The 22,106-nt window shown below is 37.1% G+C and overlaps 1 protein-coding gene across 1 annotated transcript; it reads left to right on the top strand.

Moving 5' to 3' along the window:
* The first annotated feature begins 1,617 nt into the window (after window positions 1-1,617).
* On the top strand, window positions 1,618-22,056 carry dhrs11a (dehydrogenase/reductase 11a). Its single transcript, XM_065251156.2, has 7 exons — window positions 1,618-1,970; window positions 16,871-17,080; window positions 17,203-17,297; window positions 17,369-17,498; window positions 17,590-17,682; window positions 18,557-18,622; window positions 19,723-22,056. The coding sequence occupies exons 1-7, from the start codon at window positions 1,836-1,838 to the stop codon at window positions 19,762-19,764; spliced, it is 771 nt and encodes a 256-aa protein (XP_065107228.1). The 5' UTR covers window positions 1,618-1,835; the 3' UTR covers window positions 19,765-22,056.
* The last annotated feature ends 50 nt before the right edge of the window (window positions 22,057-22,106 follow it).

Here is a 22,106-nt window from a genome sequence, read left to right on the forward strand (position 1 = left end):
TTTAAAATTTTTATGACTGTTCAGTGCTTACAATCCATATATACGAAGAAATGATAAAGCTTGTTTAAGTGCTATAATTGGGTCTCCAGTGCTCTTATCAACCTAGAAAAATGTGATGAAGATCAACCCATTAACTTAGTTTTGATAACCATTCTCTATTAAGATGTGAAAAAATATCTTATTGAAATGTGGGTCCCCTTGTGATGTCAGAAAGGGATCTTTTTATTATAATACCACCCCTTAATTTGCACTGTTCAACCACAATACTGCCATTTAGTGTAGAGATCAGCCTTATTTGCATTTCAAAGGACACACCCAAAAACTGCAAATTTTTGCTCACACCTACAAAGTGCCAATTTAACATAAGTTATCTGTGGTGTATTTTGAGCTAAAACTTCACATACATGCTCCGTGAACACCAAAGATTTATTTTAAATCTTTAAGTCTTGTGAAATGTTCCCTTTAAACTACAATTTTAGACCTCAAAGACCTTTCTTATTACTGATTATATACAGGATGACTATTGGTATCCACTAGATGGTGTGTTTTGTATAGTCTATATATGCTGTAAATCTGTCTGTGTTATATTTATCAGGTGCATGATCTATTTTAGTCATGTTTGGAGAACCATTGCAGGTTGATATTAATTTTTGGGCTATACATAAAGTATATAACTTTAGTTTTATACAAATTGTTAGTATTCACACAGAAAATACTGACTATATAACTCAAGACACATGAAGATCCTTCATACCCTTTTTTCTCTTCTGGTTCTCAATTGTATTTTATTATACAGCCAAAATCCTATTGATCTCGTTTACTTTTTAACTGAAGATAAATAAAAAGTCATAAAGTTTTGGAATTACACGGGGCAGTAATTTAAAGGGATAGTTCACACCAAAATTAAAATTCCCTCATCATTTTCTCCTCATGTTGTTCTAAACCTATATGAAAATTATTTTCCCATTGAACACAAATGAAGATATTTGGATAAATGATGGTAAACACACAGCTGATTGTAACCACCCTACTGAAAAATCCATCTAAGACCAGCATAAGCTGGTATTGCTGGTCTAGCTGTGTTTTGGTCACTTTTTAAGCTGGTCTAGCTGGACTTAGCTGGTTATGCTGGAAGACCAGCTTTGCCAGGCTGGGGGACCAGCTACTGCCACCTTAAGCTTATGCTGGTCTTTGCTGGATTTGTCAGTAGGGCTTTGACTTCCATAGTAGGAAAAACAAATACAGTGGAATTCAATGGGTTGTATCAATTGTGTGCTGTAGTATTATTTATAAAATATCTTCTTCATCATTTATCACAATACTTCCATAATATTTGTTTTTCCTACTATGGAAGTCAAAGTAATCAGCTGTGTGCTGACCATCATTTATCTTCTTTTGTGTTCATCAGAAAGAAGATATTTATACAGATTTAGACATGAAGATGAGAAAATGACAGAATTTTGGGGTGAACTTTCCCTTTAAGAGTATAATGCTTGCTTCACATCCTCATTGTGGGTTAAACTATATCCTACATAAAGTGGGTGTTTATCTGTCTGTCTGTCTGTGTGCGAGCGACCCAAATCTCACCCGTTTCCTCCTCCGTTAATGTTTATTTGCGGTCTCCTCGGAGATTGGATCCGTGTGTGTGGAGCTGTTCCCGGGTGTCAGCAGCAGTACACGATCTGGGCGGGTTTGACACGATTAGTTCCCGCCCTGATCTCCTTCACTCACTCACAGGTTGATATTGTGAGACATCATAGCGCTCGCGGTCGCTCTGATACATTGTTACCAGTCGGTGGTGTTTGGCGGGTGATTCTGATACATTGTATCCGCTGATGATGGAGCGCTGGAGGGGGAGAGTCGCGTTGGTTACCGGAGCTTCTGTCGGGATCGGAGCGGCTGTCGCTCGGGCTTTGGTCCAGCACGGTATGAAGGTGGTCGGATGCGCCAGAAGCGTGGACAAAATCGAGGTAGGCGATGATGTGTGTGTTTGATTTGTGGGCGTTAAGATGAGATTTCAGGCCTGGATGATGGTGCTAGTTTGTTAGCAGGTGCATGAACATCGATTATAGTCTTGGATGATTTACATAAACAATAAAACAATGGGTGTTTAAGTAACGTCCTGCTTTTAACTCAGTCACATTGATCATACCAGTGCTATAACTGGTTAATTAATAATCATACAGTCATAATCGAGTAAAGGTGATTGGTGGCTTTTAAAGTCTTGATGAGTTTAGCCCCGCCCACTTTACACGAGCACAGAAACCTGTTCATTTATAATGAAACTCCCATATCTCTTGAATTTGTATATTATATATGTATGTGTGTATGTGTAAGTATCATAACGCTGGTTATTAAATAAATATTACTAATATATTACCATTATTAATTTCACTCTTAATATTAGTGTGATGTATTAAATATAATGCAGGCTGTTATTATTTATTATAACTCATATGCTGTCATTTATTAAGTGAGGCACCATCTTTACAGATTTTTTCATTAAAATTACAGCTTATGACATGTGACACTTCTGACAGAGCAATCAAACTTCAAAAATACTGAAGCAAAGATATTTGTTACACTAAGATGTTTACAATGACAGATATGAGAGGCTCGTCAGGATCGTTAAGCTGCGGTCTTACTAGTTGACTTTTAAGCATGCAAGTATTTATCGGGCGTTGCTGCAGGGAGTGGGTGGGAAGCAGCTCATAAATATAATCTTTAGCTTCGGCCATTTGTGCTTTCAGTAAAGAGAAAGGTCATGCAGTGACATACCAGTTTTTTACTAGCACTACGCAACACGTGACACCAATACGCAGGTCAGAGTTCACAAGACTTGAACTTTCTCGTTGCACAAGCTTTCGTTTCCGGTCTCACTTATTCACATCATGTGTATGATTGGAAGTCAATGGGATGAAAAGTCTAGTGCATGGGTATCCAACATTGTTCCTGGAGGGCACCTGTCCTGCATATACAGTATTAGTTACAACACACCTGCCTTTAATTTGTAGGTAGCCCTGAACAACTTGATTAGCAGGTTCAGGTGTGTTTGATTGGGGTTGGAACTGAATTCTGCAGGATAGGTGCCCTCCAGGAACAGGTTGGTGACCACTGATCTAGTATGACCGGCAGCCCTTTATACACCTCACAGTCTTGGTGTTTACATCTGCAGATAGTTTACATATTATTGAATTCGCATATAAGATGGGACTGATGAAAGTTAAGAATGTGCATTGTTTATTTCGTGCCTCTCATGTCATGTATGTCAATCAGTCAATCACATCTTGTCAATGTTTGACAGGTTGTTCAGCCCTGCCCTAGAGCATAACTCAGACACACGTGTAGACAGAAAAGACTTTAAAAGTTTCTGATAGGTTGTAAAACCAGAAATGACCTGGCCCAGAGTTTGCTTTACAACCACTGTTTGAGATTATGAATAGAAATGAGTTCACTTAAATGTCAAATGAATGAAGTAATACATGCTTTGTAGTTGGTTGGAAAGTCATGATGTTGTTTCGGTTTAGGGTAGAGAAACGTTTAGAAATGTACAGTACCAACAATTAAGAGATCAGATAAAAATGATCAGGAATAAACTTTTCACTGAAGGTTTTTAATCTTATATGTTGCAAATATTTGCTTACTGCAAAATGTTATTAAGATCTGTTGCTCACTATATGTCTGTCACATCCGTTCATACTGTATCTGTGTTTGTTTGTGACACACATACAGTACATTGAGTCATAGTGTTATGATGACCAAAGGTTGAAGGTTAAGGAATAGTGAGACGGCTGAGATTTACTGCAGAATCTGCAGAAGAGCTTTGATTGTCCGATCAGGAAATGTTTTATGTCAAGAATGTGTTTTTATTCCGTCCTGTGTTATTTCTGTGTTATTCGGCCATCTGATGTCACTGAGGTGGCTTTTATTTGTAATAAGCATAAAGAAGCTGTGACGTTACAGTATCTGAATCCACATTTTCTTTCCTCTTTGAAATGAGGGACAAGGCGAGCTTTGTGTTTGTCTGACCACAAGACATTAATGTGTTTGTGTCAAAGGCTTCATTATGAAGACTGTGTGTTGTGACCACAGCTGTTAAGTTTTATTATTCAAGAATGTAAACGGTAATAAAAAACTGAAACAAACACAGAATCACATTCACAAATCAAAAGAACCAGTACTGTAGGAATATGTTAAGAAATGTTTTTGAAGCAGGAGCTCATTGGACATCTCTCTCTCTCTGCTTCTCATTTCAAACAAACAGACCTCAGAGAAAATGAAAATATGGTAAAACTGCCTCACAATGGACTAAAGGTCAATAGTGATGACTGGGGGTTAAATTGGGGTTACTTCGCCTCAATATGTACTCCAACACTTCCTGCAGAAAAAAGAAAAGGAGTCACAAATAGGCATTTTGGCAGTATGATAACCTTAAGCAAAAATACCACGGTTTCACAGTGCCATTGCAACACTAAAATGTGTTATTTTCAAATGTCTGCATATACAAACAACAACTTTTCAACTGGACACAATACATTTTTTTTTAGGGAACATAACATGTGTGCAGCTGCCAGGCAAAAATAAGGCCTTAATTTATAATATCTTTTCAAAAAATTATAAAAATTATACAATTAAAATATATTAATATTAATAATATTAAATGACTTAATTATTTAACTTAACATTGTGTAAACCAGCTTATACCTTAAAAGTGATATCAGATTAAATTTTAGTGGTTTTGAAACCTTGACTCTTTAAAACCTTGGTAACTGGTCCGGCCCATGCCTAGTCACAAACATTTCATTTCTGTTTCTTTATTTGAGTCCTTATTATTTCGATATGCTATAGTCATATATGCCCAAGCAGAAATAGACGTCCCTCTAGCGCTGATTCTGTTCCCTCTCTTTGTCCTTGCGTAGTTCAGCGAGGTCACAGATGTAATACATCTCTCATAGTAAACACTTTACAGTGGACATCAACGCGCAGATAAAGTTTGATGATCTCAGTACAACAGAGCTCTTCAGATGAGTGAGGGGCAGGCAATGGAAAGTGAGACACGGCAGAAGATGATTGATAAAAATCGAAGTGTCGTATGGAAAAAGGGATAACTGTGGGTCATTTGATCTCTGAGGGATCTCTTGTCCTTCAAGCTCAGCTGATTTCTAGGAAACAAGCGGTGCATGCAGGTGATCTGCTGGTGCCATGAGCTTCACATCAATCAAACAGGAAGATTCTGCTGACCTGTTTGAATATTCAGAAGCATGAGATCAGGGCTCAATGGCTTTTTTATTAAATAACAAACCTGTAAACAGGCAAAAACTCTAAAAGATGGATTTGTAAAGGGCTTTGGTGAAGTCTCATTTGGTTTCAATAGAAGTTAAACAATAAATGAGATATTTAAATTGATCACCCCTGGCTAGTGTTTACACAACATTTTACAGTTGCTACAGTATATCTCCTTCTTACTTCTTATTCTTTCTCTGGACTATATATACACATTACATCCATATACTATTTAACTATGCACATTTTCCTTTTTTTTAAACTAAGATATTCAATATACAAACAACACATATTTAAATACATAGCTGATATTGTTACAGTGCTGCTGGTGTGTTGTGTAAATCTCATCTGTTTAAACTGTGAACTGATCTGTCCTGTTGTCAGTGACATTAATGGATCGTGTTTGTGTAGATGTTTTACAATTGAGTAAAGTGTTGCCAAACCGGTTGTGGGCATGTTTAAATCAACTCAGATTAACAGAGTAAATATCCAATGACATTGTTTATCCATTTAAGAGTGAATATCGTTTGAATGACACATTCATCTTCCTTTAAAGTCATAATTCTCAGCAAAAACAACCTGTATGTAAAACAAAGAATCATCCCAGCTCTTGTACATATTTATCAATGCTAAAAATAAACATAATAACAGCACATTTACATTTATGCATTTGGCAGACACTTGAATAGGATAAAGTGATTAGAAAGTGATCATTACGGCAGCTATAGTGAAGGAAGTGTAAGCGGTCACACGCACCTGTCCCCAACAGGACACAAACCAGGGATATGTCCAGCATGGGAGTTGGGCGCTCTAACAAGGAGGCTAAAGGCCATGACCCTTAGCTTCTGTCGCTAGAGCACCTATCCCCCTACATGTATGTATCCCCCTAAACCTCACTCCCATCCGGGTCACGGCACCACCATAACCGGTCCTCCTTGAAATGATAATTGAAAAACAATAGAAGCTGGTTGTAAGCTTAAATTTGACACAAACTGTACATGTATTTCTGAAATCTGATTGGTTGATTGAAATGTTGTCCCAGAGTCAACATAATGTTGCTAGGAGGACATCAACCATTTGGCAAAATCAGGAGAGGCAACCGGCTAAGGACTAATGAAATATGTTTATGGTGCTTTATGTCTTGTACAGTGGTGTATATTTTTAGAGGGTCACTGTGGGTTTATGTTCTTTTGAAAAGAGCATTTTATGTGAACTGTCCCTTTAATTATTTTGAGTTAATAAACCATTGAGTTCTGTGCAATGGGGGCAGGACTTTGTTGAACTGTAAGCTCCGCCCAGCTGTCAGATCTGACGCCAAGTTTCACAACTCTGGTAAGAGGCACTTAATCAGATCTGAAATAGCCTGGTGACATGGTCTCTCTCTCTCTCTCTCTCACACACACACACACACACACACACACACACACACACACACACACACACACACGCACACACACACACGCACACACACACATGCACACACACACACACACACACACACACACACACACACACAAACACACACACACACACACACACACACACACACACACACACACAAACACACACATGCACACTTGTCTTCCGGCAGCCAGGGATCAGATTCAGGGGTGCTGGGTCTATTCTGTCTAATGAATTCTGTCGTCTTGGCAGGCGGCTTATTGTATTTATTTAAGTCAGTCACCGCGGTGCCTTCATACAGAGCGGACCGGACTCCTCTCTTTCATTCAGTGTTTTCATCTCTTGTCTTTTCTCACACTGGGCAGTTTGCCAGTCGCAGTGTGTATAAGAGACGTTTTTTTTCCCACTGTGCTTTTAAATGGGTCATTCTGAAAGGTTGACTCCATGTGCTCTCTCTCTCTCTCTCTCTCTCTCTCTCTCTCTCTCTCTCTCTATCTCTCTCTTTCTCTATGTCTGTCTCTCTCTTTCTGCCTCTGTTTTAATCCCTAAAAACTAACTTTTTGGCGTGCATCCCTTTGCGCACCCCCAAAAAATAAAATTCATGACATAAACATTCTTAAACTTGAATTTGAATTAAAGAAAACAATTTTACAATTAGTATGTTGTTGGATGGCAGCTATATATTTTTAAGGTTTAATAACACATGATTTATGATAAATGAATGTGTTTTAAATAATACGTTTCTTCTATGCCATTGTAAAGCACCTTTATATTTTTTTTAAAGTGCAATGCGATCAATCAAAGTTTGAATTGTTTTATGCGTCGATGATGGTTGGGGTATCAGAAGGGTGTACACTAGAGCTCCTCCTCTGTGTGATGCTGTGAGCAATACAAATATAGTTTAAAGAAAATATTTATGACAAATAAACTATTCTCAGTTCACCTGCTATTGTGGTTGGTTTATTTAGGACCCTCAGGAGAAACACAGCTTTTCTAATATTCTTGTAAAATGAGTAATATATCCGCACAGAGCTATGAAAATAAATCTGAAGGGCCTCTGAGGATCTGCCTGTGTCTACTGAAGTCCCCTGATGTCTCTACACAAACCAATAACATCACAATCACACAGATGGAGATGTGCTCGCTCAGGTTCATTGAGTGCATGCAAGCGAGGGAGGGGAGAGAGAGAGAGAGAGAGAGAGAGAGAGAGCGCTGCAATGGACCAAATGCGATTATCTTTCATAATGACCCTTAAAGCTTTAGGTTTCTGTCTAATTGAAGAGTTTGATTCTCATAGTCAGTCTGTCTGGGTGTATTGTGTAATATAGCCTATGGCAGAAATAGATTGAATGTGATGTCATCTGTGATTATGCAGAGCTGTTTTGCGGCTATTAAGAAACCCCTTCGTGAGGTGAGATGGTTTCATCTGTTGGTGGTCATTTTGTGTATTGCTGACCTTCTGTTACTGTCGCTGATGTATTGGCTCAAATATTGGCTGTGTTTGTCTCTGATACAGATTCAGAGAGCTTCATGTGAAAATCAATTATTATTAACCTCATTTTAAACCTGGTTAATTGTGTTTACTGTGCTGTGGTGTGATCAAAATAAAGCAATAAACCCCGAGAAGCAGTGGGTTACCAGTGCATTTTATAACAGCTAAGGGGCGTTGTTAAACCCCCTTAGCTGTTATAAAATGCACTGTAACCCCACTGCTTCGAGGGGGTTTATTGCGTTTATAAATCGGTTACTTCATATGCATAACGTTAGCGGGATTTTATAAAATAAAACACAAATAAGTTGTAATTATATTAGTACAAATATTACTCTTCCGCCAAACAAAGTAGTTCCTCAGAATCAAGTGTGACTGAAACAGAGCGCAGTTCCCAACCAACACAGATGCAGCAAAGACACAATGAAAATATGATTTAAGACTGTAGTGTTTATTTTATAAATCAGCATTCATCTAATTTATACATTAACATTTATATTGTGCAACTGTTGAAGTGATGATCAAATATGCTTGGAAGCATGCTGAACTCTTTCCCCGTCAGCGTTTTTTTTTTTTAAGTTGCCACCCAGTTTTAGTTTAATGCCTTGCAGAAAAATTATCTTCTTTAAATAAACATAAAATATCAAATGAAAGAACAGACCATCCGCTTTCAAACAAAAACAAACAAAAAAACTTTCATTCATCCTACCTTCATTTGTTCTCTTATCACCTCTCCAAATTTTTAGCTAAAAGCGGAGATAATTCCATATTTGTGAATAACTTTAGTAAGAGATCAGATTGAGCCATCAAAACTTACACGCTGTGTTTTCAGTGTTGAGTGAATGCGTAAGTGTTTAAGTTGGGAAAGATCGCCATCTAGTGGATAATAGCGGACGTATGAACTTGACTTATAAACTCCTCAGACAACGTTTTCTCTTTATCGACGAGATGACTCAACAATATTTATTGACAGTTATCTGGATATCGGCATTAATTGTGCAATTGTAGACAAATTAAAAATGATTAAAGACACTGTTGTTTATTTTCATAAATCAGTACGCAGCAAAAGTGGCGCAGTGATACTTATGTAATGTGGTCTGGACCGTGAGGTTACCGGTGTATTTTATCACGGCTTAGAACGCGTTTCAACCAATCAGAATGAAGAACCAGAACTGCCCGTTTTATAATAAACATTAAACACTTCTGCTGCATTATGGATTATAAGCAGAAGTTTCTCCATTTAGAAACGTAGTTGCAGCTCTTTCACTTTAAAGGGCACCTATTATGCAAAATCCACTTTTAGAAGGTGTTTGAACATAATTGGCGCTTTTCCATTGCATAGTACCCCACGGTTTGGTTTGGGTCGTGTCAGCTTACTTTTAGGGGCTTTTCCACTGGGTACAGTATGTAGTACCTGATCTTTTGTTTAGTACCACCTCGGTCGGGATTCCAAGCAACCCGAGCTGATACCGAAACCTAATGCGAAAACACTGTAGATCACTGATTGGTCTGAGAATCGTCATCCCTATAATGTAAAAGATTAGCTTTACCTTCATGCTAGCATGCGCTGTCTCGAGTAAACCTGTTGTCATCTGTGCTTTGCTATAAGTTCCCAAACTCCCTTTAAGTGATGAAAACATCCATAGGTTGAGAATCACGAACACCAAACCAGTTTTTTTCCAGACTTGCAGTTTGTGGCAGGACATTCGCGATGTGCACGTCAGCATTATATATGCTTAAATGCAACTTTTGACGCCATCTGTGTTTGTATAGAAACAGTCATGTGAGACAGAAGTAGTGATAAATGCAATGTGCAAATATCTCATTTTAATTTTGTGGTGGACTGAGAAATAAATGAATGTATGGGGACTGTAGCAGCCAAATTTTACTGCTGCTATTGAGATGCTATGTTGTCTTTATTGCACTAGGTGTCGCTGTGTATCTGTGAATGCATCAGGTATATAGATAGGAAATGTATTGTTGAGGTCAAGGTGTTAACCCGGAAGGGCAAAGGGTTTTTGACCGTTCTACCGTATAGATATGTTTGTCATGCTGTTTTAATGTTTTGGAATAAATGGATTGCACTCTAAAGCAAGGACAACGCTTGGACTCTTCTTAACGGTAATTAAAGTTTAAACGCGTCAACCAACTCATTCCGGGAATAACATCGTAGAAGATTAATAACGGTCAGATCTTCTACAGGGACGTATAGCATTCCAACACGCTCTCACTTGTATGATGTCACAGCAGTAGGCACAGCAAATATAACGCCACGCCTAAAATCCCTCCCACTCCGAAGTGTTACTAAACTCGATGGAAAAGCTAACCAAGCCAAAGTGTGGGGTACTATGCAATGGAAAAGCGGCAAATGTGTGTTGGCAGTGTGTGTGAACACAGCCACCCTACCATGAAAACATTCACCCGCTCCTTGTTTTTTAATCTCCATTACATCAAAGCAGTCTTATTAGACACGCCGTTTATCAATGTGAGGTCACACTGCTAACGCCCCGCCCACTTACAGTTAGGCAATACCAGAGTTTCCACTCTCGGTGAGTTGTACTCTGTCCACTAGATCCTATTGTCTCAGACTGTTTTAATCAGATCAATTTGAACTGAAAGCGCTCACTGTCTGTTTGTAAGGAAGTAAGGAGCTGTAGCTCATTTGCATTTAAAGGTACAGACGCGTTTTTGCGTCCACCCAAATGGGGTCATGTGGGACATGCTATATAATAAATTATCAGTGTTTTTTTTTTTAGCTAAACCTTTACAGAATCATTCTGGCACACCTGAGACTTTATATATCATCATGTAAAAAGGTCATAATAGGGGCTCTTTAATTCAACTGAATTGTGGCAGATTTTGTAAAAACATTGTTTCATATGTGAGCGCTTTCAAAAGATGAGAATTTGTTTTTGGATTTTGTTTCAGATTTTCTCATTTCTCACACTATGTTCACATATTAGTGTGTTGTTTTAAAACACAGTAGTTGTGCTACAGAAGCAGCATTTCGTGAAATGTCAAACATTAACATTTCTTAAATGTGCTAAATGACATTTGATGCGTTTCTCTGCTTTTGGCCTTTTGGCAAGAAATCGAGTGGAGCTGAACGTTTGCCTCACCGCTGTGAGCTTCTTGTGGTGGTGGATTGGCTTTTATACTTCACACAGTATAATTATCACACATTATCTCTCGTACAGACACTGCAGTGTTGTGTACTCGTGAGCACATTTTACAAATTGAACACATGTCATGTCTCACCTTGTCTTTCTGTTGTTAAACACTGTTTAGTCTTATTTACACCATTTAAAACATCACCTCATTCAACCTTAAATATAAACACACACCCAATGTCTGTCTGTCTTTATTAGTCGTCTGTGTTTGTCTTCTTATCTTTATAATAACAGAACCGCTATTTTGCCTTTCTTCTCTTTTAATATAGTGTGAATATATAATGTAGTATTTTATTGTGATGTTTATTTATATTTATTACACGGCTCTCTGGAATGCTTGATTCTGATTGGTCAGTTGAGACATTTGCAGGTTCGTTCTTTTCGAATAATAACCGCTCCAAAATAATAACGCATAGCCGGTACTACTTTTACGAGTAAGATCGCTCCGCGCCAATAAAGATCAATAAAGATTACTGTCTGTTTGGCGCCATCTTGTGACAAACACTGGACAACCACGACAAGACACAGAGAGCTTACTGAGACTGAACTTGACAAAATAGAGCATGACAGCTACGAAGCCAACACACAAAAAAATACAGAATGGGCATTAAAACTTCTCAAAGACTGGCTAAAAGAGAAAAAAATGAAGATAGACAAGTATGAAGCAGAGGATCTTAATAAGGTATTACGATCATTTTATGCATCTGTGCAAAGTTTCGCGGAAGGATAAAAAATGTTAATTTAAAACAAATATGCCAATAAAATGTTTCAAATTCATATTCATGTCCAGTTTTTTTTCTTATGTGACAAGTAGCCGTGTAATAAGCGGGATAATGTAGAGGCAGCCGGTAGTTATTGGGAAATAAGCCCCTTCAGTGTGATACAAGACCCTCCGCTTCGCGTCGGGTCCTGATCACACTGTCGGGGCTTATTTCCCGATAACTACCGGCTGCCTCTACATTATCCCTTACATAGTACTTGCTGTGCAGTGTGCCCTGGCTATTCACTTTGTTGTTTACTGTAGCCGACTGTAGTATTTGTAGTAAAGTGCATCAGATGTCAGAGGTGGCTTTATGTTATCTGCTGTCATAGGTTAGTTTTACTCATTTACTCACTTTATTTCATTCATTCACTGACAATCTGTGTCTCATTCACTACACTTCAGCTGTTATTGTAATAATAATCACATGAATTACATTAACAGGTCTCAGGTCAGTGATAATGGCTATCCAATGTTAAAGACAGATGTTTAGATGCTCAGTGTGTCAGTAGGGCTTCAACCATTTTTAATAAGTCAGATTAACAATTCAACAACCTTTGGACAGCTGAAATCTCTTACAGGCATAGTTTGTTTGAGTCATGATAAAGTGATTTCCGTTATTGATACCAGTACAAGTGAAATGGTGTAATAAACATGTTAATAAATAAGGGTGCATTGGGTAACTTTTAGAGAGGATCATGCATCATAATCTACATAACTATAGTGGTGTATTAAGACCTTACTAATTGGACTGTATTGTTTTTATTACCTTAGAATGAGCCGTTTATCTCCATACACCACAAGTCCCCTTTACATGGAAGTCGTCATCATGTTTCGATAGTAGCCATAAATGGACAAACTTCTCTTTTGTCTCAGACGACGACGACATGTTTGTCCTGTGGTGGCGTTTGGGTTTGGTTTGGGTTAGGTCATGTCATGCTCACCTCATTTTGGCTTGGTTAGCTTTCCATCGAATTTAGTAACACTTCGGAGTGGGAGGGATAATAGGTGTGTCATTATATTTGCACTGCCTACTGCTGTGACATCACCTGAGAGCGTCGTTGTACATTCCCATACATTCATTTATTTCTTAGTCCGCCACAAAATAAAAAATAAATGTTTGCACATGCGCTGAGCCTCATTTAAGTTGCATTATAATACTGACGTGCTCATTGTGAATTTGCAGCCACAAACTTCAAGTCTGGAAAAAAACTGGTTTGGTGTTCGTGATTCTCAATACCGTAGCTTCTCTATGCGCTTCAAAAAGGAGGGGTGAGCTGTGGACTGAGCTGTTGGTTGCAATTCACAATTTCACGTCTAGATGGCGGTAAATCTACACAGTGCAGCAGTTTGCAGTTCAGGCGGCCTGCTACATTATCTTACACTCCTTTAAGATAATGTAATTAATAGTGGGAAATAATCAGTTTTTACCATTTTTGTCCATCCATCATCTATAATTTTTCGCCAGACGTTCTACAACATCTGCTTCAGTTTGTGTTTATTAACCCTTTAGTTTCACTTCATCCCGCAGCTATTCCTGTTAGAGGTATTTGTTAAAAACATTTAATTCATTAATAATCTAGTATATTTTCATCATGACATGTAAGCCCCGTGCCTTTTATTGCCACGCCCCCCCCGGCCACCCACCCAATCCTACCACCTTAACTAACAAATTTTCTGCAGGAAATGCTGCAGTGGACCTTTAATATACATTTCAAATAAATGAAATCAACTTTTTTTATAGATTCTATTATTATGTAGACTTTAGGAAGATGGAAAGTATTTTATTTCACTTTATTACTATTTTATCTCTTGTAAATCTATAAATATCTATCGGCCTTTTGATGTGTTTTATTAGTTGTTTCTTATGAGAGTCTGGGCTGTTTCTGGTACTTTGTTGTCCTCATGTTTTACTGCGTGGCTGTGAAATAAATGAAGATGGGAATATTCAACGACAGCTTAAATAACTCTGTGCTACAGGTGCAATGAGAAACTCATGGAGAAGAGAAGTGTGTGTATTTCTGGCTCTCAATTCCCTGAACAGATCTCACTTACACAAGACTTTACTTTCTCCGGCTGAACCCAACTCCAGTTCAAACTCAGACAGCAATGAGAAAAGAACATTGAAAAGAATAATAATTTATTATCTCTCTCTGTCTCTGTCTCTGTCTCTCTATTTTAATCTCAGTAATTTTTTCATGCTGTGATTTGATCCTGGGCAGATGTTTAGTGAGGTTGAAGAAGCACACACACAACCATTTTAGTCAAATTTTCCCCTTCTGTTTATAAATTTCATGTTACTTGCAGATTGATTACAAATTTACAAAATCTCATTTGTCAGCCTGGTTTTCTTCTCTTGCATCCCTGTGTCTGGATCTGCAGTGTTAATGAGTGGAACGAGGCGCTTTATCACTCCTGTCAGGACACCAATGACATCTGTGTGTGTGTGTGTGTGTGTGTGTGTGTGCACGTGCGTGCGTGCGTGTGTTTGTGTGTCCCATCATCCATCAATGTCCAGTGTTCTGCACCCTTATTGATTTTAGTGACATGGAGGATTGATTGTGTTAAAAAACAGAAATCAGGTAAAGTGTTATTCTGGGATGGTGTAACAGGTTAAACAGCTCTGAGCTGTACAGTGAAACTTTATAAGCAGAAACAAACGTGAGACAAAATCAATTCAGTTGGTATGAGGACATCGGGTTCCCGGTAACACACATACCGATGAAAGTCTATACCTTTAAATGCACTAGTCACTTTGAATAAAAGCGGATATGTTAGTGTATGAGAACTGTAGGCCTGGGCCGGTATGAGTTTTGCCGGTATGATGATAACCTTAAGCAAAAATACCAGGTTATTGCCATTGCAACACTAAAATGTGTTCTTTTTAAATGTCTGCAAATACAAACAACTTTTCAACTGGACACAATGCATTTTATTTTTAAGCAACATAAAACATGTATGCCACGTAAAAATACATTTAAATTATAATATTCTTTCAAAAAAAAATGTTGTAATATATATTAAATGTAAACATTAAATCATGACTTAATTAATTGTGTGTAAACACGCCTCATATCTTGGAAATGGTAATTCATATATTCATGAATATATTTCAAAATATACAAAAAATGACCAGAAAATATTGTTAGAAATATGTTTACAAAAATTAATTTTTCAAATATAGACATTTAGCCATTTTTTATATATTTTAAAATATTTTTTAACAATAAAATGTTTGAAGGACATCATTGGAAGAAAAACTTTGTATGTAACAAACCTGTAAACATAACTGGTTTATAAATATTAAAATTAAATATACTTTCAACTGTAAAAATTTACTTATAATTTTAGATTTAATACATACTTATACATTTTATACAAACTTTAATATTTTGGTCAGAAAAATATATATTTTTGCGGTATGGGTGTAAAATAAAAAATGTATTTGATGCCCCTGAAATACATTTTGAAATGTTAAAGGTGCAGTGTGTAAATTTTAGCGGCATCCAGTGGTGAGGTTGTGAATTACAGCCAACATATCAGTCCACTGCTCACCCCTCGCTTTTGAAAAATATTGAGAAGCTACAGTAGCCGCCACCGGAAAAACATGTAATTGACAGAGATAACTTAGTAAAAAAAGTTCTGTAGAAACATGGCGGCCCAAAATGGCGACTTCCATGTAAGGGGACCCTCCGCGTATGTAGATAAAAACGTCTCATTCTAAGATAATAAAAACAGAACAGTTCATTATAAAAAGGTCTTTATACACCCCTGATAATATAGTTTTGTTATTTTGCATTTCTGTCAAGAGATCCTTCTAAAAATTACACACTGCACCTTTAATATATGAAGGTTAAAACTAAATATATTTTCAAATTCAAAAAGTATATTTAATTAAGCTTCAGTTTCTACAAAATCTATTTGTCATATATTTTTTTGCCCAAAGAATGCACTTTTTGCTGTATGGTTCATGAGGACAGATGATAGTTTAACATGATCACTGATCCTGGGTCTGTGTGTGTTAAGGTTTTCCTCAGAGTTTCTCATGATATCAGTTTGCTGATGTAGAGCTGTGCTCTCAGAAACAGAGCAACACTTCTCAGAATCAGAAGTCTGATCTCAGCAAACACTTCAAACAGAATTAGGACTCCGTCAGCTCGACTGCAGTCTGATCTGTGCTTAGGGATTGTGAAGTTTAATAAACACAAACACACACACACAGAGAGAGGTTTGCTATGGTCAGCATCACTACTGTTATTGTTGCTCTTGTGGTGGGTTGGAGTTTTGAAAAAAATGCATATCTAACATTATTTCACACACTTTAAATCTAGCATAAAAGCACCTTGCAGAATTACATAATGTCATGAATGATGATTTGTCTTATTGCTGGAAAATATTATTAATAACATGATTATAAGAAGTTCAAATTTGAGATTCTCAGAAAGGTACATTAGTAAATTCATCAGCTAATGACATCATCAGAAGTGGACAGGGCTGATTTATTTTCTTTCCTAAATTTAAGTTCATATCAATGTTTAATTTACATCCATCAGGTTCTCTTCTGTGGATTGTCACAGGTTCTTGGGGTGTGTGTGTGTGTGTGTGTGTGCGTGTGCGTGTGCGTGTGTGCTGGTGATAATGTTAAAGAGCTCTTATATTCTCCTCATTGACAGGTGTGTTGTTGTTGCTGTATTGTTGTGATGAGAATGGTTATTGTTATAAAGGTCTGTATGATTGATCTGCTCTTTATGTTTTTTCTCTGTACAGAAGTTGGCAGCGGAGTGTCAGAGCGCAGGATACAGCGGCATGTTGATCCCGTATAAATGTGATCTGTGTAATGAAGATGAGATTCTGTCCATGTTCTCGGCTATAAAGACTCTTCATCAGGGTGTGGATGTGTGCATTAATAATGCAGGTCTGGCCCACAATGAACCTCTGCTCAGTGGACACACAGAAGGCTGGAGGAATATGATCGATGTGAGTACCCGTCAGCAGGTCTGGGACAAAAACTTGTTGCATGTTTTTCTAACTTTACAATGTCTCGAAAAGATCACTACATGTATTGCAGAAGAGGTTTCAGTGTTTGTGTTTCTGTGCAGGTAAACATTCTGGCTTTGGCCATCTGTACGCGTGAAGCTTACCAGTCCATGAAGGAGAGAGGTGTAGATGACGGACACATCATCAACATTAACAGGTATCTCTGTCACTTTATTATCCAGTATGTTTATGTTAGATCTGAATGTGATGGTGGTCTTCTCTCTGTAGTATGGGCGGTCACAGGGTGATCTCCAGCGCTGATGCACACTTTTACTCTGCTACTAAATTCGCCGTGACCGCTCTGACAGAAGGTTTGAGACAGGAGTTACTAGAGGCCAAAACACACATTCGAGCCTCGGTGAGTCCAAAGTACTGCTTTTCATCTGTTATTTCTCTAGAGAAAGATTCATTTGATTAATTCATGTCAATTCTTCAATGTTTTTGTGTAGTGTATATCACCAGGAATAGTGGAAACTGAATTTGCCTTCCGACTTCACAACAGTGATCCAGAGCGAGCTGCAGCGGTTTATGAGAGTATAAAGGTGAACAGATTGTGTGTGTGCGTGCATGCATGCATGCATGCATGCATGTGTGAGTGAGATGTGTGTGAGAGAAGTGTGTGTGTGCATGTGAGTGTGCGCGCGTGTGTGTGTGCGTGCATGCATGTGTGAGTATGATGTGTGTGAAACCGGTGTGTGCGTGCATGTGAGTGCATGCGTGTGCGTGAGTGTGTGTGTGTGTGTGTGTGTGTGTGTGTGTGAGAGAGAAGTGTGTGTGTGCATGTGAGTGCGCGCGCGTGTTTTTTGTGCGTGCATGCATGTGTGAGTGAGATGTGTGCAAAAGAGGAGTGTGTGTTCATGTGATTGTGTGCGTGATTATTGTGTATGCATGCAGATGTGTGTGTGTGTGTGTGTGAGAGAGGTGTGGGCGTACATGTGAGTGCACGCACATGTGTATGTGCCTGTGTGTGTGTGTGCGTGTGTGCATGCATGCATGCATGTGGGAGTGAGTGAGTTTGTGTGACAAAGGTGTGTGCGTGGGCGTGCATGCATGCATGTGTGAGATGTGTATGAATGAGGTGTGTGCATGCATCTGAGTGCACGCATGTGTGTGTGTGAGAGGTGTGTGTGTGAGAGAGAGAGAGAGAGAGCGAGAGAGATGTGTTTGTATGTAAGAGATCTGTGTGTGTGTGTGTGTGTGTGTGTGTGTGTCTGTGTGTGTGTGTGTGTGTGTGTGTGTGTGTGTGTGTGTGTGTGTGTGTGTGTGTGCGTGCGTGCGTGCGTGCGTGCGTGCGTGCGTGCGTGCGTGCGTGCGTGCGTGCGTGCGTGCGTGCGTGCGTGTGTGCGTGCGTGTGTGCGTGTGTGTGTGACGTATGTTCTCATGGGTTAATTCAGCACGATTGTTTGTCTTGTACAGTGTCTGAAAACAGAAGACGTGGCCAGTGCTGTTATATATGTCCTCAGTGCACCTGCTCATGTTCAGGTACCTTCATTCATTCACTCCACCAGTCAGATGCTTTACTTCACAAGTTTTGAGCTATTATTTTCTTCTGAGAGAGTTCAACAAATATTCAGTAAGAGTTAAGATCAGTAACTCAAACTAACATTAAAAACATTGATTCAAAACATCACAGACAACAGTACAAGACTATGAACTTCATGTCTGTAAAAGTAGAAACAATGGACTCAAGTCATTGACTTTAACAGTATATTCAAATATATGAGTAGATGGAGCATATTATAAATATACAGTACAATACAATTATATGATGTTTTTGGTCAAATATTCGAATATGTGACCCTAGAACACAAAACCAGTCATAAGTCACACAGGTGTGTTTGTAGCAATAACCAACAAGACATTGCATGAGTAAAAATTTTAAATTTTACTTTATGCCAAAAATCATTAGGATATTAAGTAATGATCGTATTTCATCAACATATTTTGTACATTTCCTACCATAAATATATAAAAATTGTATTTATAATTATAATATAGGTTGTAAAGGATTTCATTTGGACAACTTTAAAGGTGATTTTTTTTTCAATATTTAGATTATTTTGCACGCTAAGATTCCAGATTTTTAAATAGTTTTATCTCGACCAAATATCCTAACAAACCATACATTGACTGAAAGCTTGCAGATGATGTATGAATCTCAATTTCAAAAAATCGACCCTTATGATGTCACATATGTTAATACTTACAGCATAGCCTCGTGTCAAGTTTTTATTCAGAAACAGTCCAATATTAGGCTATGTATTATTTATTATTTAACTTCAAATCATTTATTATGATGATGTATTAACAAATAAACTTTCATTTCGTTAAGTTTAATTTTGTCAAGATTAGTAAGGTGTCTGTAATAAAAAAGTCTGTGCATTGTTTTATTCTGGGCATCAGTTCTCCTTTGTGTTATGAATGATGTAATAAACCTTGTGATCATTGACTGAGACAGAGAAATTCAATCTTAGCAATATTACATCCATCACCTGCTGATCGATGCTTCTCTCTCTGATGTGAAATGGTATTAACTTTGTCAAATTTAATAAACGTGCCACTTCATCTCTCTCTTTCTCTAGATCGGTGACGTCCAAATGCGGCCTGTAGAGCAGGTGCCATAGATCCAGAAGGGTGTAAGAGCAGATTCAACACGAGTGAACACTGCGTCACCTGCTGGTGAAAATGTGAATAACATAGTTTTAAAAGACTGTGATTGCAGGGAATTGGTTTGGGATTCAGATTCGGTTCAAATCTGAGACTGTGGTGACCTGAAGAGACTGACAGAGGAGTCCGAGGTGAAGCAGAAAGTGAGATCACCAAATGCATTTCAATTTACAGATCTACACAATCTGCTGCTGGTACAAATAAAAGGGGACATTTTTTGCATTTGAAAGAAAAACACTGGCACGAAAGAGAGAGAGAGAAGTTAAAGCGAGTGTTACAGCCTGAGATGGTCGTGTGTGACCACAAACACCAGACTAAGATGCCATAAATTGCACAACTCATTTTTCTTTATTAATAGGTCATACTGCATATATATCGCTTTGGGAGTGTGACAATAACAAACAATGTTGCTCAATGCTGCTGATGTTGAAGACTAAATGAATTATTTCATGTAGTTTCTCATATAATTAGCATGAAATGATGGAGCTACTGTATCATGCATTCATCTGAACTCGTGTGGTTTGTTGGATGTGCTGGAAGAATAACATAAACATCATTTCATTATGACAGAATCTGTTTGCTGCTGTCACACTCCTATATGAACCTGTTGGTTTTTATTTTGAACCCGACTAAAAAGTCAAGCACTGACGATTTTTATCATAGGAGTCTTTAGACGCTGAAGAAATACTTGATATAATGTCATCTGTTTTTACTGATTAAACATAATTATTATTATTAATTTTAGATTTTTTTTTACACTTTAAGGGCATGGCATACGTTGGGTTATATTTAGTACTAATGTACCTGTACTGTAATTTTACAAATGCTGAAGTTTTGAACAATGTGTTCACATTCAATATTTCGGTAACACTTTACAATAAGGTTCATTTGTTAACATTAGTTAATGTATTACCTAGCATGAACACACCATGAGCACAATATTTGTTACAGTATTTATTAATCTTTGTTAATGTTAGTTAATAGAAATAAAGCTGTTCATTGTTTGTTCACAGTGCATTAACTAACGTTAACAAGATTTTAATAAAGTAGCCTATAATGAAATTAACATGAACAAAGATTAATAAATGCTGTATAAGTGCACTTCATTATTAGTTCATGTTAACTAATGTAGTTAACTAATGTTAACTAATGAACCTTATTGTTAAGTGTTACCAATATTTCAATTTGATGACGCTTGTCAAGAAAATGTCACATTTCACCCCAAAATCAGTAGACATAATTATATTAAACAAAGAATATTAAAACTTTTTATATTAGATTAGCATTTAAATTGCAAAGTATTTATTTTAGAATAGTAGTACAGTACTGTAATGTATGCTTATTTGAATGATACAAAAATATTGTATTACAACGATAATATATTACAGTCATGAGAAATATTATAACAATAAACTATTCATGCATACATTATGATAATGAGATAAATCTGCTTTATTATAAAATTATTGGTAACACTTTACAATAAGGTTGTATTAATAAACATGAGTAGATGCATTAACTAACATGAACAATATCTATTATAACAATATATAAACAAGTCTTGTTAATGTTAGTTCATGTTAATACAGTTAATTCATGATGCATTAACTAATATTAACAATTTAAACGCTTGTTTTTTTTGTAAATGCTAAAATTAGCACGAACTAAGATTAATAAATGCTGTAGAAGTATTGTTCATTATTAGTTAATGTTAGCTAATGCATTAACTAATTGTTAACAAATACAACCTTATTGTAACACGTTACCAAAATATATTCTCTTTAAAAAAATTCCTTTTTTATTATGGTGAAAAAATTCTTTTTGATTTTGGGGTCAAATGTGTTTTAAAAAGTTTGCTGTGAGATTTACACACTTAAGACTTTGGTCAGAAGTTTACTGCAGGGTGTAGACGACGAGTAAAGTCTCAATCTGTGGGGATTTTAAAATGTACCTCTCTGATCTTATGTATAAATTAATACAGATTTTAGCCAATGTTAACATGATTATTTACACATTATTTGTGTTTTCAGCATGAATGAATTATGAATTAGCATGAATTTAATTTGAACAAAATAAGAAACACAGACTGTAAGTTGAGGTGGTTTTGTTATACGGAGTGTAAAGTTCACTGTTTGGACCTTGACAGTGTCTTATCTCATGTTGTTAAGTCATCAAACGCATATTAAAGTTCATATCTTGAAATCAAAAATGTATCCACATGAGAATAAAAATGTGATGGGCAACATAAATGTCCACTTTTAATTCTTTATCTTCCCATTGTTTATTTTGTTTATATATT

The sequence above is a fragment of the Paramisgurnus dabryanus genome, chromosome 5, assembly GCF_030506205.2.
Source record: "Paramisgurnus dabryanus chromosome 5, PD_genome_1.1, whole genome shotgun sequence".
In the NCBI taxonomy this organism is placed as follows: Eukaryota; Metazoa; Chordata; class Actinopteri; order Cypriniformes; family Cobitidae; genus Paramisgurnus; species Paramisgurnus dabryanus.